The sequence below is a fragment of the Archocentrus centrarchus genome, chromosome 7, assembly GCF_007364275.1.
Source record: "Archocentrus centrarchus isolate MPI-CPG fArcCen1 chromosome 7, fArcCen1, whole genome shotgun sequence".
NCBI lineage: Eukaryota > Metazoa > Chordata > Actinopteri > Cichliformes > Cichlidae > Archocentrus > Archocentrus centrarchus.
Genome location: NC_044352.1, coordinates 22,990,097 through 23,006,768, shown reverse-complemented (window position 1 = coordinate 23,006,768; position 16,672 = coordinate 22,990,097). Strand labels below are relative to the sequence as shown.

Here is a 16,672-nt window from a genome sequence, read left to right as displayed (position 1 = left end):
TGGTGTCTGGCATCAGGGTATTTGTAGTCTTGCTTTGCCTTTCCTTCTCCAGTGACTTTTTCATCTTGTTTATCTGTGTCTTTCCACACAACTATTTCTTATATGTTTTGTTTTCTTGGTAAAAGAGATATTTTGCCTCAAGTTTTTTGATGTCTCTGAAACCAGTGGGCCGTTTTTCCAGCCACTTCAAGTTTCTGTCCTGTTTATTGCTTTGTTTCTGCAGCAAAAATGGTTCATGAAGAGTCATATTCCATTAGTTTAAAAAAATGTATTTGGGTGCTTGCTCTTTGTTTTTGTTTAATATAGTGGGAAAGCTGTCAATCAGGCTCTGGTATCTAATAAACAACCACACTCGCCTTTCCAGGTGGTCCACATACACAAACGGCATAGACCTGAAAGCAAATTGATCTGCCAGTCTGCATTCTGTGTAAGCAATCCTATACAGTACTGTGCAAATATTTGAGGCAGAGAGGTATCAGTTCAGTCACAAATTCACTGTGTAGCATGACAAACGTCTACTGATCACCCATTAAGACCACCAGCCTACTATTGCTTAGGTGCATCAAAACTGCACTGACCTTTTTGTGCATGGATTCAGGACCTCTGAGTTTAGCACATTGGTAGCAGATCCTTGAGGTCCAGTGGGTTAAGAGCTCTTATTGGATCAGGCATCCCACAGATGCTTGAACAGATTGGGATATGAGCCCTCAACTTTTCGAGATATTACCTGATGGAGGTGCATGTGCGAATGCAAATGTCCCATGCAGTGGGTTCTGAGTTGCACAGATTGTGAGAACAGCACAGACAATACTCTGGTGAATTCACAGCTAGTGAACCCCGCGTGCTGCTTCGTGCACACTCTGCGCAGGCAGATCTCTCCTCTAAACGAAACTGAATATTTCCAGTAGCGAGAACATGGCTGCCACGAGCGATCTCCTACTGTGTGCTGCTACATGTGCACCACATGTGAGAAAAGACACACGTTATCCCAACGTTTTCCAGAGTTTATTTGTAAAAATGTTTTTTTGTAATATTCCCTGAAATGTTCCCAGTAGTTTTTTCCAGTGGAGTGGGGCCCATTGCTCTGTGGGGTGGGGGGTACTGCCATTGCCATGGTCTGCAACTATGTTTAAGCAAGTGGTGGTATCAAAGTAAAATCCACATGAATTTAGTGATGCACTGTAATGATCAGTGTTATTCATTTCACTTGTTTTAATTGCTGTGCTTAATTACTGAATATTTAATTCAGTTCAATTCAGTTTTATTTATATATTGCCAAATCACAGCAACAATCACCTCAAGGTGCTTTATATTGTAAGGTAAAGACCCAACAATAATACAGAGAAAACCCCAACAATCAAAACGACCACCTATGAGCAAGCACTCGGCAACAGTGGGAAGGAAAACTCCCTTTTAACAGGAAGAAACCTGCCATAGAACCAGGCTCAGGGAGCGGCAGCCATCTGCCATGACTGGTTGGGGGTGAGGGGAGAAGACGGGACAAAAGACACACAGCAGAAGAGAACCAGAAATTAATAATAACTAATGACCAAATGCAGAGTGGTGTATAAACACAGAAATGGACAAGAGGTAAATGAAAAAGAAACATCATGGGAAACCCCCCCAGCAGCCTTGGCCAATTGCAGTGTAACTAAGAGCAGGTTTAGAGTCACCTAATGCAGCCCTAACTATAAGCTTTATCAAGAAGGAAAGTTTTAAGCCTAATCTTGAAAGTAGAGAGGGTGTCTGTCTCCCGAATCTAAACTGGAAGCTGGTTCCACAGAAGAGGGGCCTGAAAGCTGAAGGCTCTGCCTCCCATTCTACTTTTAAATACTCTAGGAACCGCAAGTAAGCCAGCATTCTGAGAGTGCTCTATTGGAGTGATATGGTACTATAAGGTCTTTGAGATAAGATGAAGCCTGATTATTCAAGACCTTGCATGTGAGAAGAAGGATTTTAAATTCTATCCTGGATTTAACAGGGAGCCAATGAAGAGAAGCCAAGAATGTTATACGTTTCCTCTTTTCTTGTGAGGTTAAACATGCAAGCTTTTAGAAAGTCATCCCTTATATCCATTTGCTTCTTAGCGAAAAATGATGGAATATTCTTGAAAAGTACTCTATTCTTGAACTTATCAATGCTCAGCTTTTGAATAGCATTTAAAAGGAGATTTTTTGCTGTGGCAGAGAGTGAAAATGAATAATGGGACTTGTTTGAATCAATGAATTAACCTTAAGTTTTTAAGAGTTCTTTCAGGTGCTTCGTTTATTTGATAGTGCAGTATTAACCTGTTGCACAGTGTTGAAAGATATAATAAATGGGTGAAAAAGAGTTTAAAAGGCGTTCTTTGTTATATTAAGTCATTGTTGCCGCTTGCCAGGTGTTAATGTTTAGTCCTGATGAGAAGGCAAAGGTGGAGAAAAATCACATTATGTAAATATAATTTGACAGAGGTGAGGTGATTATGGTTAGACTGATGATCATGTCCAGGATGGCTTCTAAAACCCTTGTCCTCTGCTCCCCTTAAATAGCGGAGGACAGCTTTGTGTATGATACTCCTAGATTAAACTTTAATGATCCCTGTGGGGAAAATGGGATAACTGCAGCAGTAAGTAGTGTTAGAGCTAAATAAAGAAAAGTGGGAAAATACAACTAAGAAAGAAATTGGCACTTGAAGGTTTATACAAACACAAAGGAACTCTGTCAGCTAAATAAATTAATGCTATATGGACATATCAGCATTACTGACTGTGGTATTGTTAGACTGCAGGGACAAAAATATGTTTTGCTTAAATTGTTTATTTATTTTCACTAAAATAAAATGTGTTTATTTAACAAAAGAGCTGAAATGCAGAAAAAGTGTGTGGAAAAACTAAGTACACCCCACAATTTAGCTGCTTGTAGAGCCACCTTTTGTTGCAATAATTTGAATTAATCATGTTCAGTCTCTCACATCATTTTGGAGGAATTTTGGTCCACTCTTCTTCACAGCGTTGCTTCAGTTCACCGAAGTTTGCAGACATTATGCACGGCTCTCTTAAGGTCCTGCCATGGCATTTCAATTAGGTTGCGGTCTGGAGGTTTGAGGTTAATTGCAATACTTGGGTTCTTTTCTTTTACAGCCATTCTGTTATAGATTTGCTGCTGTGATTGGAATCTTTGTCCTTTTGGATGACCCAATTTCAGCCGAGCTTCAGCTGTCGGACAGACGGCCTCACATTTGACTCTAGAATACTTTGGTATACAGAGGAGTTCACGGTCGACTCAGCGACAGTTGGTGTAAGGTGTTTGTGTTGATATTCTGTGTTTGGTTTTCTCCAAATGTGGCGCTGATCACTGTGGCCAAACATCTTTCGCCTTGGTCTCATCTGTCCAAAGGACATCGCTCCAGAAGTCTTGTGGTTTGTTCAGATGCAGCTTTGCAATCCTAAGCCGTGCTGCCATTTTCTTTTTAGAGAGAAGAGGCTTTCTCCTGGAAACCCTTCCAAACAAACCGTACGTGTTCAGTCGTTTTCTAATTTTACACACTAACTTGAGGCCTGTAGAGTCTGCGAAGTAGCTCGTGGGTATTTTATTTATTTTTTTTTTGCAGTTTCTCTGAGCATTGTACGGTCTGACCTTGGGGTGAATTTGCTGGAGACGTCCACTCCTGGGAAGATTGGCAGCTGTCCTGACTGTTTTCCACCCATAAATAATCTTTTCACTGTAGAATGATGAACTTCAGATTGTTTGGAGATGGCCTTATAACCCTTTTGAGATTGATGGGCAGGAACATTTGCTTCTCCCAGATCATTGCCGATGCCTTTCCTCCTTGGCGTTGTGCTAACACACACCTGAATGCTGCAGACAAGCAAACTGCCAGAACGTCTGCTTTTATGGAGGTGCTCACACTTGCTGATGATCAGTTAATCAAGTGCATTTGATTAACAGCATTTGGCTGCTACTTACCCTCTTAATTCATGTGGAATCAGTATGGGTGTACTTAGCTTTTCATACACTACTTCTGCATTTTGCTTAGTTTTTTTTTTTCAATAAATAATGGCATGATATAACATGTCATGTGTTGTTGTTCATCTATTGTTGTTATTTACCCACTAAGAACTTAATGTTTCTTTGTTTTTTCTTTGCATTATTTCCTGATGATTGAAACCTTAAAGAAGGTGTACTTTTTTATTCAGTGTGTGACTGTATGTAAAATATGGCAAGCAGAAGCATAGAACTGTCAGCCAACAATGTTCTTTAACGTGTTGTAATTTATTCGTGACACATGTGTCAGTTGTCTTATCCGTGTCCATGAACTCGGAAAAGTTGCGTTTGTAGATTTGTTTGTTTTTAAGAAAGTGGAATCACAGCAGAAAATAATTCCTGAGCTAACCACAAAGATTTTGCTGTTCATTTCAACTTGTAACTCTTTAAAAGCCTTGGCACGGGCAAAAATCACAGCACATAAAGTGTATTATTCTTATTCCAAGTGAGTTACCACAGTGAGATGTGTTCTCCACTCACCTCCTGTCAGACCACCTTGGTTGGAAGGAAGACGTGGACTGCGTGTTTTGCCAGGGACTGATGGTGTCTTTGCCCCTCACAGATGGTCATTGAATGGGACTCTCATAAATCTGGGCCTGGATCGTCGTCGGCGTCTGTCTGGGGGCAACCTCATTATAAGCAGTCTGGACCGCTACCAGGACGTAGGGATGTACCAGTGTATGGCCTACAACACAGTAGGAGCTATCCTCAGCAGAAGAGCAAGTCTTCAGTTTGCCTGTAAGTTATAGTCAGACTTTTAACTAAGAAAAAGCACGGATGTGTAAATGCTCTTAACTACAAATAATGCAGACGCACACCAAAATGGAAGCACTTTATTTGCAGTATTCATCAGTGTGCAGCATTCAGCAGGGAGCTGCATTAAATGTTAACGTAACATGAGAAGAATCCGGGCGTGATGACTCTTCCTTACTTATGGTCATACGTGCAAGCTGTTACTGTTACTATTTCACTTTGTGGTGTTTACTTCAATCAAAAGTCATTGCTGTTTCATTTGATGCACTCTGGGGTAAAGTAGTCTACCAAATTGCACAAATAGTGTTTGAAGAATAACTTAATAAGGACTGGAGCTGTAGGGGGAAAAAAGCTAGAACACAATATACCTGTACTGTTAAAAAAATAAAGGAAGAACAAAGCAAATGAATAAAAGCGGCAGTGCAAACTATACTACAATGCATCACCACAAAAATAATAATTTAGGCAGTACAAAAAAAAATGTACTCTCACATCACGTATCTGCTGGTGAAGCAAGTAAACAACTCAAATGAATAACCAAATGAATACTTATTATTTCTATACTATTCATTAAGGCTGCCTTTCATACAGATCACAACAAAGCGTCTTTTCACACCTTCGCTCGGTGGTGGTATCTGGCTGTGCAGATGTTTTGGGTCTTATTTGACAAGCTTTTAAGATATGGGGTGGTCAAAAAAAATGGAACAATGACATTTCAATAACTCAACAACAATGAGTCAGGAATAATGACCTGGTTCCAGTGGATAATCTAACAACCTCAATGATAAAAGTTTTAGTCTTTTATTTTTTTTTTTTTTACCTTCAAAAGAGTCTCCAATGAAAAAATATAGTTTTTTTTTTTTTTCCCTTAGCAATATTTGGATGTGATGCTACAGAATAATAACAAGAAATGACTGCTAGGTACATATACCTTTATGTGTTATGAGCCCTTCTAGTATATCTGCTCATGGTCTATTAATGTCTTGGTAACCCTCCCGCTGCAGTTTTTGGGCAGCTATTTTGAAGCCCCTGTCATGGTCCTGGACATTTTGCTTAGTGTTTTGTGTTGTGTGCTTTTAGGTTCTGTTATCATTGAAATTCTTCTGTTGTTGTTTCTGAGTTTCCCTCTGGTTTTGATTCTCAGCTTGTTATAAGTTTTGAGTCCTGTTCTTAGTTATAGGCACTATAGTTGTAGTTACAGTTATTATAGCTCTCCTTGTCTTCCCTGCATCCCTGTGTTTCCTTCTGTTTAGTCCTGAGAGTCCTGCCTTTTGGGTCCCACCTTGCCTGCTACTCGGCCCATCATGAAAACCCCTGTCAAAATTCATGGGGAGAGATCCAAAACTTTATTTTCAGTGGACAAATTCTATCTTTTAAATCACTGAATTAAAAAAAAAAAACTGTAAAGTTTGGAGTTGTTTCCTCAAATTGACCCTCAAATTGGGGTCTAAAAAGCCCCCCCCCCCCAAATTCTGCTAGGCATGTGTAAAGTTGCACAGCCATACAGGCTTCATCACGACTCAATTCAGAGTGCAGACGTAATGAATGTCTCACCCACCAGAGTGCTTGAACATATGCCAGGCTAATTCACCAAATTCATGCAGAGAATTGGAAAATGAGCTCAAACTGCCATGAACCTCTACTGTGCGCGTGCGTCAGTCCAGTATCATGGCTGGCTCATATATACGCTTACAGTACCTATTTGACCATCTCTGCCGCTGCAGAATTTTCCCTTAGATTTCTATTCATGATTCCGTGCCATATCGTCTCTCTGGACATGCTTGTTATTTCAGAACTTTCACAAACATGTACACGACTGAAGTTATTGGCTGTGTTAAATCAAAGCTCCTTTGTCATAAAATAGCATATCTCTGATATCTCATTTAGGTCCTGGGTTGAACATTCTGCCCAAACTCTTCTGTCTCATAGTCTCACTTGTCTCAGTTGCTTTCTTTCTCCCTCAGGCCTTGCAGAAGTGCAATTTTCATTACAGCTTTTTCATGGGTTTGTGTCAGTGTCTTGCAGAATGCTTTTACTCAGCCCCTTTTCCATTCCCCTGATATGTGACATCCTGCAGTGAGCTTTCTTTCCATTTTTCCCCCCCTTCTCAGACTTAGATCATTTCAAAGTTCACACCAGAAGCGCTGTGTCCGTCCGAGAGGGACAAGGAGTGGTGCTGCTTTGTGGAACGCCCACTTCCTCAGGAGGTAAACTCTGCAGTCGTTTAGAGTTCTGCTGAGGTGTTTTGACAAGATTAAAATATAATCTTGCTGACACTGATTAGCCCTTGTCTAATCACAGTTAATTCTCCTAATCACATTTAATATTAGAGCATCCAGGATCGTCTCATGTGCTTCCTTGTTTGTCTTATAGACCTTACATATGCATGGATCTTCAATGAGTACCCCTACTTTGTTCAGCAAGACAATCGGCGCTTCGTCTCTCAGCAGACGGGAAACCTTTACATTGCCAAGGTGGAGCCCTCTGATGTGGGTAACTACACGTGTGTAGTGATGAACAGCATCACAAAGGGCAAGGTCCAGAGCTCACCTACATCTCTGATCCTCAGGACAGATGGTAAGACACAGCTTATGCCTTTGACATGACAAGTATGCCTTTCAGCCTCGCATTATGGGCCTTTCATTCTAAGGTGGCTTTAATCATCATGCCAGCGAGAGTGCTCTTTATCTCATTGTACCTCACTGAAGTTGAGTCACCGAGGGCTAATGCCTGTAAGTAAATAGTTGCTCCTCAATGTAGGCCAGCAAACAAAGCACCCAAATCTGTTCTTTGCTGACTTCGCTTCTCTTATAATTCGCAGTCCCTTTAAAAGCTTTCTCTTTGCTTTCACATGAATTCTCGAGCCTGTTCTCGGCAGCGTGTTGTTCTATTCTGTTATGCTTTCATAGAACTAGTGAATAAAGATTGCCTTGGGAATGAATTAAACATAAGTCATACGTCAGTGGACCATTACATTGAGTGTTTTGGTGGTTCAGCCAGTTTCCACTCAGTGTACTGTACATGTAGCTGCATAAATTTAAATCCCGTTGCATCACTTTCTGGTTGCGATCTTGAGTGTCTTTCCTGAATACTGATATTAACAATGAAACACAACAGGGGTCAGGAACTGCCTGCTCAAGCTTTGAAATAGCAGATAAAAAAAATCTCTAGGTGAAAAACAATGCTCCGTTCATTCCACCAAGAAAGAGTTTTAAATTATTCCTTGCTGGTTTTTCACTACACTCTGGTGACTGTACTCTTAAGTGATGTAGCATTTTGAGTTTAGTTTACCCATGAGAGAATGTTTGCTCATGTGCATTTCATTTATTCATTTTTTTTTTTTTTTTACCTCTGTTAGTTTTCCACTGCTATTGTTTGGCCCATAATACCAGCCATAATGCTTGTAACTCATGCATAATGCAAGACTGAGCAAGTTCCTGTGCTTGGTCCTCATAGGAGTGATGGGTGAATATGAGCCGAAAATAGAAGTTAATTTCCCAGACAATGTACCCGCCGCAAAAGGATCAACAGTTACGCTGGAATGTTTCGCCCTTGGGAAGTAAGCTGGATTTCCTGAAGCATGTTTTCAATCTTCTGTGGTCTTTTCATTCCATACAAGGAATTTCTGCATTTCTAAATAGTCAAGTTTCTTTAGCAATTATAGTTCTTCAAACCATGATTGGGCTGAAAGCGATGTGTTGTTGGAATGGGTTAAGTCTAGACCATTCTTGTGCAGAAAAATACTCCCAGTAGGCTTTAAGACTCCATCAGATGCTTTATTGCCGGATTGTTACAGACACCTGCACCTGATTCCCCTCTGAGCTCTTCCTTCGCATGTGTCTTCCAGCCCCGTGCCAGAAATCACCTGGAGGAGGGCCAATGGCGTTCCCTTCCCCAGCAAAGTCAAAATGAAGTACTCAAACGCCGTGCTAGAGATTCCCAGCTTTCAGCAGGACGACACGGGCGGTTACGAGTGTGTGGCCGAGAACAAGATGGGGAAGAACACAGTCACTGGTCGGCTGGCTTTTTATGGTACTGTGTCTTCTGTTTGCCTTTATGAGACGACACCACAAAATTGAGTTGGGCAAAATGTGTAAACCTCAATCAATATCTTTGCTTCTTGCTGCGAGATCAACAGTTGTTGTGTCGTTTGACTGCTCTAAGTGGCACAGTGCAAAATATGGAATTTGATCATTTAAGCGCTACAATTAATTTGATAATCATATCAGCTCATTGTTACACACGCTACTTTCATGCACACAAAAATTTCTACCCTCTTCCTGCATATTAAGCGTTTTACTGCAGCTATTACATTTTGGTTTCTTGGCTTGCTTCAGCCGCTGTGTTTTCCTGTGAATCTGTGAAAGAGGGAAAAATGACACTTGTGAAATTGGAAGTGACAGTATGTACAGTGCCACTGAAGTGAGCTGTGCTTATTATGAGCATTGCACTCACGAAACCCATGAAATTTGCTGAAAGCTGTAAATATATGAGAGACGTAGGGGGTTGTGTGCTGGATGGGAAACAAGCTGGCCTGACGTTTATTATACGCAGAATTAAGGTGACAGGTTGGGGGTGAGCGGTGGTGTCAGGTGCTTTTCGCCGGTCGTGAAAGCTTCCTGCTTTGTGGCTCATAGTTTAATGTTAATCTTTGGGTTGCCTCAGGCTGCTGACACATTTAAGAGATGTAACTGATAGCCTGCATTCAATCTTCTCTCCCCGAGCCTCTTAAAGAAAAACCCATTGATGATTTCCCGTAATTTGAGCTGCCAATCTGCACATGCTTTCCTTTGAACTTATTTAGATGCAGCTTATTTAATAGGATAATGCTCCTTCCTCGAAATCTGCCCTCTGGTTCTTGTCAGATAATTCACTGGAGGATAATTCTGTGTCCTCAGCAAAGCCTCAGTGGGTCCAGACAATGAAAGACACGGCTCTAGCCATTGAGGAGAGACTTTACTGGGAGTGTCGAGCCAACGGCAGGCCCAAACCCTCCTACACGTGGCTGAAGAACGGCCAACAGCTTCTCTCAGAGGTAAATTACCGGCTGTCGTCTGCCACCTACAAGTGTTTCATTTTAAAGACTTAATCTTCAGCTTCAACTCATCCTTTCATTTCCGAGAGCCTGGCGTAAAACACACTGCTGTTTTCCCGAGTGTAATTCAGAGTGTGATGAGAGGAGAGGGTAAACATCTTACTAAGGTGTGCCAGTGATGAGACATGGATGTAACTGTCTCGTATTCCGCTTTACCTTGGCAGATTACAGAGCCTTAGAGAGTGGATGCGTGCAGCTCCCAAGAGATTGCTCTATTTTATCTGAATGGAGTCAGTGGTTGTTTTTCATTATTCATGGTGCATGTTTAAGCTCCTTCAGATTGAGGGACAATGGGTTTAATCTTCTGTGAAATATACTGTATATAGCAGCACACCTTACTCTAGACCACCAGAGAAATACATATAGTCTTGCATATTTGGAGATCTTTAAGCATGGCTGGCTTCAATCTGCTGCTGATGCGTAATTTCTTGCCTCTTGTGCATTATGCTGCAATCATAACCAGTGTAATATTGTTCAAAACAAATGTTTAAATGTCACTCTTTGATTTCAGGTTCATTGTTTTTACTGTTGAAAGATTTAAAATATGATTTTTATCATGAAAGTTGCAATTTTTTATCCAATTTGTTCATATGTACAGTACAGAATATGGCTAATGATGAAAAAATACTATTAAAAAAATAGGGCGTATGTGCTTAATACTGAAATAATGAATGAAAAGGTACAAATCTAATACAGAAACCTTAAATGCTGCCCCGACAGGGCCAACAGGAAAGCTAAGACAGATGTGCAGGATGGAAAAAAAAGAGTGTTCCATATTTAGAAAACAAAAATGTGGTTTGTGCTCGTAGCGATAAATTATGTACAACATCATCCTGATTTGATCTACGCCCATTGACAGCACCTCTAAACAAATCCAGTGCTTACCGAGCTTTGGCAGAGCGTGCTGCGGAAAGCAGAAGCTACCTGTAAGTGTAAGGCAATAATTGCTTTCTTTCATCCTTTTCTTCACAGGACAGGATCCATGTAGAGGATGGAGTCCTGTCAGTGTCTGTGCTGACCCTGTCTGACGCTGGCATGTACCAGTGTGTGGCTGAGAATAAACACGGCGTCATATATTTTGCTGCTGAACTAATGGTTTTAGGTAGGATGGCATTTATCTCTCTTCTAAATCCTCAAATCTTTGTTGCAAAAGAATCTTAAAGGTCATCTTTCTGTCACTCTTAAAGGTTGTCTGGATTAGCAGATAATGGGGTCAGTGAGGACGTTTTTGTGGGGTCAGATGCATTTAAATGTACCCCCCCCCCCCCCCCCCCCCCCCCCCCTCCCTTTTTATGGCATCCTTTACTTTGATGTGAGGATGAAGATGGTGTAATAGATGCCAAACTCTTAGTTGAATAATAAACATAAACTTTTACTGTAAAACCAATTAAAAGTTTGAATATAGGTTTTCTTCTTCATTTATTAAGACAAAAAAACCGGTGAAAAATCACCAGCCCTCCTTGAGGTTTAGATCAGTTTGATTCCTGTGTTTTAAAAATAATGTGTTTCAATTACTGCAGGATTTGATGATTTTTCATGGCCCAAACTGGTGCATGCTTCAGATGCCCAGTGAGAATTTGCTGCAGTCTTGCATTAACGCCAGTTTGCTGTTTCCCATCAGCCTCTCCTCCAGACTTCACAGGGAACCTCCTCAGAGCTTTGCTCAAAGCCAAGGCAGGAACTACAGTGACTTTAGAATGTAAACCCCAGGCCTATCCCATCGCTAGCATTTTATGGAAGAAAGGAAACCTGCCAATCCACACCAATGACAGGTAGTAACAGGGTGAACGCTGCTCTGAAAATTCAGTGTACACACTTAAATAGACTTGTTTTTTCCCCCCTATATAAGCCAATTATCTATCCCAGCTACACTTATCTTAAGCCTTCTTTGGTCTAATCAATATTCACTCCACACACACACACACACACACACACACACACACACACACACACACACACACACGAGCTGCCTAACTGGAAGCTGTCCATTATGTAGAACGCTGAAAAATCCAGAAGTCGGTGTTTATCTGATGGTAAAATGAGTCTTTGTTCTTGGCAGTCGGATTGTAAACTGCACTGTCTGCTTGTACACTCCTATAGGATCACACTCTCCGCAGATGGAACACTGAGGCTTGCCAACGTGAGCAAGTCGGATGCAGGCAGCTATACGTGCTTCGCTAGGAATAGATTTGGCATGTCAAGTACAACTGGAAGGCTCCTCGTTACCGGTAAGCTCTCCTGTTAAATAGCAGATTGTTTGTGCGCTCCACTTAGTAAGCAGAATTTATTGCACAGTATGGATTAACACGCGAGAGCTACTGTACCACAAAGACCTGGGTCAATAACTTGTGGTTAAAAAAAAAAATACCCCAACAAAACAAACTTTTTAAGTTTTGCGCTGAGGTGAGTGTCTAAACTTTGGAAAGTCTCTATTCTTCAGAGGTGTTGGCGCAATTAAGTACCAGCCATAAATGCTTTTGATTTTTTTTTTTTAGGATAATAGAAAAATAGAATAATACAAAACAAAACGTTACATTTGCCTTTTTTTGAGCCGCATTTGGCAGCGGCTGCATTAATGCGCTCGGAAGCCGTTTGACGAAATACTCAATCACTGTTTTCCTCAAAGCAGTTGAGACAATCAATTTGGTGCAATAAATGAAAGTGCCCTGAGTGAAAGCGGTGAGCAGATCATTGAGGTGGCGTTACAGATGCTGTTATTGTTGATTGTGTTTGCTTCCACTGGATTTGAGTGTTCTGTGAGAGTTTCTTATTGGTTTTTATTAATGTGCTGAATGATATTGTTTGCCGCTGTAACTGCCAAGGCCAGTTATTTTTCTTGAAATTACTGGAGTATTTTTCACAGCCATAAAGCATTCGGTGGCACAGAGCCATGACCCACACGTTGATTATTAGTAGCTTAAGAACTGAGGGGACACTTTTTTTTTTTATCCCTTGACAGACTCTGCAAGGTAAGATGTAAGAGTACAAATCCTCTTGCTTTGTGTTGTATCTTCTTGATTTAATTCTTGCCGTTCATTATCTTGACTTTTGAAGCACACAAGGCTTAGCCAAGTGATTGCTATAGCAGACTTTAAAGCAGTGCTCCTCATTTTTTTGTACTGGTTGCGCAGAGCAGCTCATTACATGAAGTTTTATCTGATCCGTGCTGTATTGTAATTGCTATCAGGATTTCAGAAGATTATGTGAGCCGTTTTAGTGGTGGCAGGCTGCATGTTATCACACATTATTTGACTGAGATTTTCATGAGACCTTCCTTTATATATACACAGGACTGCTCTGCCTGTGACTCACTGCATCGCGAAGCATGTTCTTGTGCTCCGGGAAGTGTTGTATCACTACTCCGCTTCTTTTTCCGAAAATCAACAAAGGGCTGCTCGTCTCCTGGCAATGAAACGTCTAGTGTCTCTAGAATGGCATCCTCCCCTTTAGAAATGGCTGAGTCTTACTTTTTTTTTCTTTTTTCTTTTTTTTTTTCATGGGTAGATCCAACCAGAATCATCCAGGGGCCAGTGGACACAGAGATCATTGTGGGCGAGAGCATTGTGTTACCCTGCCAGGTGTCCAGTGATCCCGTCCTTGATGTTTCTTTCTCCTGGGCCTTCAATGGACAGCTTATCGCCAAGGGAGACGGTCACTTTGAATTCGTGGGTGGGGTGAGTGACCCGCAGCGGTACTTTTTCTGAATGTGCGAATGGGCACTTGGCACCTCTCCCCATCTTGCTTCACTTCATCCCTGCCATTAGTTTAAAGGGACAGCTTGTGGTTTGACACCCTACTATTTCTTGGAGAGACAGACCATGGCAAGTTTTACTGCAGTTGGTGTGATACCATCCTTTTTTTTTTTTGCTATTTTAAATTACTCCCTGGTGGCATAATAGGCAATGTAGAAAGTCTTTGGAATGAAGTGCTGTTAGATCATTCAAGACCTCTAAGCTTCTAATTGTATTTTTGTGAATGGAAACATGGCAGCCGCCGTGTCAAAATACACTTCCTACATGAAAATCATCATGTAGGTAATGCGCTAGTTGCTCAGCCATTGTGACAGGTTGTCATCTATTTGAGTACACTTCTCCTACTTGAGCGCAGTCTTCTGAAGTCATCTATTTTTTAATACTTTGGCTGGTCTCTTCAAATTCTGCTTTGACATGGCCTGCTGCACAGCTTCTTCATAACAGGAAGGAATACATATTATTAGAGGTGCCTTGTAAAGGAATCAAAGCATGGCAGAGACCCAAATGACAAAACACTTTGAGAACATCCTCACACCCTTTGAGATTAACCATTCTTCTTCTGTCTGTGTGTGTGTGTGTGTGTGTGTGTGTGTGTGTGTGTGTGTGTGTGTGTGTGTGTGTGTGTGTGTGTGTGTGTGTGTGTTTGACTGACAATGTTCTTATCTGAAAAGAGACTCCTTCCCCAGAAATGCTCAAATGTCCCCAGTCCAAAGAGATTATCAACTTAACTTTGCTGCTTCAGGGAATTTAATTTCCATAATTAAACCACATTGGCTGTGCTGCCACATTTCCCTGCCAAAGCCAAGAGAACGATTTCACCACTAATTTACCATTTTCTGCTTATGGGTGTCCTCTCAGATGAGTCTTTTTTTTGTTCTTCTCCAAATGAGCAAAAGCTGCCTGCTGAACTCAGTAGTAAAAGCTTATTTGTGTACTTCCTTGCAACAGGTCTGGAAGGTCACAGTGTTGACCTCCGCAAAGAGTGGGTAAAGCAGTCGAGACCTTGTCAGACACAAAAACTCAATTTACTCTCTGTTGTTTCTGTGAATTTTGGCCTTTCTCCTTTTCATTTGAGCTCATGTTGACAGCTGTTTGTGACCTGACACTGTATATATACAGAATCTCTTCCAGAAACATTGTACGAACCAGTTTTCCGCAGTCATTTCCAAGCTAAATACTGTGACTAACAGATATGCAAATTTTTTTTTTTTTTTTTGGAGCTGCTATTTACTGTGTCTTTATATATGCTTTGCTACCTTCTTTAATAAGCTGTCACAAGGTCCATTATCTTTCATGCTACATAAAGTTCTCTTTCCTCCTTTGGTAGAGAACAGCAGGAGATCTTATGATCAGGAACATTCAGCTTTACCATGCTGGCAAATACATCTGTGTGGTGGACACAGACGTGGAGAGTCTATCAGCCGTGGCTGTATTGATTGTGAAAGGTAAGAAAACCTCCTCTCTGCTCCCGCAGTCACCAATTAAAACAGGGCTTACAGCCAGGGATGTTTAATGGGTTCCGCTTTAAAAAAAAGGGAAATTAAAAAAAGTAGTCTCAACAGTAAAGTGGATGATGGATGCAGCCACAGTAAAGAGAAGTCTGTAGTCTTTAAGTGTTACTGAGCAAAGCTGTGTTAAAGATATTTCGGAGAGATTACGCGGCCATGCTTTGCTGAGAATGAGAAAAGGGGGGAAGAAAAAGAAGCTTTTAAGGCGTGCAGTTTTGGTTAGGGTTTTTAAACTCAAATGGGTTTGTTTTAGATTGTGATTGCAGTGCGACCAAAGTGCCCATATTCTCGTCAGAATCATCCCGGATATCATCAGTGTTTATTTCTACTAGAAAGCGCTTCATTACATCAAACAGAGGATGCGGCTTTCCTTTTCTATTGCAGTCAGAGATGTTTTTGGAAGTAGAAAACTTCACAAAACTGTGTGAAATACTGAGAATACCATACATTTTTTAGGATGTATTCTTTTCTCCCCTCTTACTCTCTCTTTCTCTCTCTCTCTCTCTCTCTTTTAATGACCAGTTTTCAATATTGTTGCAGTGTACTTGACAGCAGAATGCTTACATGCCTGTCTGCGCTCACTCATGCAGTATGTATAGCTCCAGAGAGACATTATTGTCGAGAGCTACATTTGGCAGAACAAAATAACTTTTATTTATTTCAGGGAGCGGTGTGTTTGTGTTGCTCATGGAGTTGGAGGAGAGATGTTTCGGGGTGTGATCAATACGCCAAATAGCGCAGCAAATTGACACTACCCAAATATGTTAAATGTCAGATGAGGTGAGGGATGATTTTAGTGTCAAGATTTGAAAAGGTTGGATCCATAACTTTATCTTGTAAGGATACCCAGTTGCGATTTAAATTGGCATGTAGGAGCTCTTCTTAATAAGCATTTCTTTACGAATGACTGCGGACGAAGAAAAATAGAAAGTAATGCTGTTTATCCAGCTGGAGCAATATCAAGTCCAGGGAAATGGATTGGCCTCCTGACTGGAGACAAGCTTGAATGTGACTCAGAGTGTGCATTATTTACACTTCCTGCTCGCGGCAGCTGTCACAGATGTCTCAAACTTTGGATCGAATAGCTTCAGATTCTGGGTGGCAAAGCAAGAGGCGGACAGGAAACAAATCATGGAGGGTAGGGAAAAAAAAAGTTTTTTTGTTGTTTTTAGACCACTCCGGACAACTTGAGACATGCTGCAGTGCAGTGCCAGCAGTTTGTTCACTTTTTATCCAGATTGGAAACCCCCACTGCCTTTATATCTGTCACAAGTACCTTAAACAGTACAGCACCGTAAATAGCACATGAACAATTCAGCAAACAAGCTATGACGTCCCAACATACAAAACATTAAGACACCATGCAGAGTCGAAACCTACGTGCTCAGGTTTTACACCGAGTTTCTCCGAGATGACTCCTGCCACACCGGTGCAGTGGACAAGAACCGGATTTTGAATATACATTTCACTTGAGGAAAAAGCAGCAAATGCAGTGGTGGTAGAAATAGTCAGTTTACAAAAGGCATCATCACTAAAAA

The 16,672-nt window shown here is 41.1% G+C and overlaps 1 protein-coding gene across 1 annotated transcript in view; it reads left to right on the top strand.

The window, feature by feature from the left end:
- The window catches only part of cntn3a.2 (contactin 3a, tandem duplicate 2), a 52,553-nt gene that overhangs the window by 18,939 nt on the left and 16,942 nt on the right, over positions 1-16,672 (top strand). Inside the window, exons 4-14 of the mRNA XM_030733502.1 lie at positions 4,589-4,764; positions 6,891-6,986; positions 7,153-7,356; positions 8,236-8,338; positions 8,627-8,811; positions 9,678-9,814; positions 10,847-10,976; positions 11,496-11,646; positions 11,975-12,102; positions 13,379-13,548; positions 14,954-15,071. Coding sequence (XP_030589362.1) covers positions 4,589-4,764; positions 6,891-6,986; positions 7,153-7,356; positions 8,236-8,338; positions 8,627-8,811; positions 9,678-9,814; positions 10,847-10,976; positions 11,496-11,646; positions 11,975-12,102; positions 13,379-13,548; positions 14,954-15,071 — 1,598 coding nt within the window. The remainder of the gene's footprint in view (positions 1-4,588; positions 4,765-6,890; positions 6,987-7,152; positions 7,357-8,235; positions 8,339-8,626; positions 8,812-9,677; positions 9,815-10,846; positions 10,977-11,495; positions 11,647-11,974; positions 12,103-13,378; positions 13,549-14,953; positions 15,072-16,672) is intronic.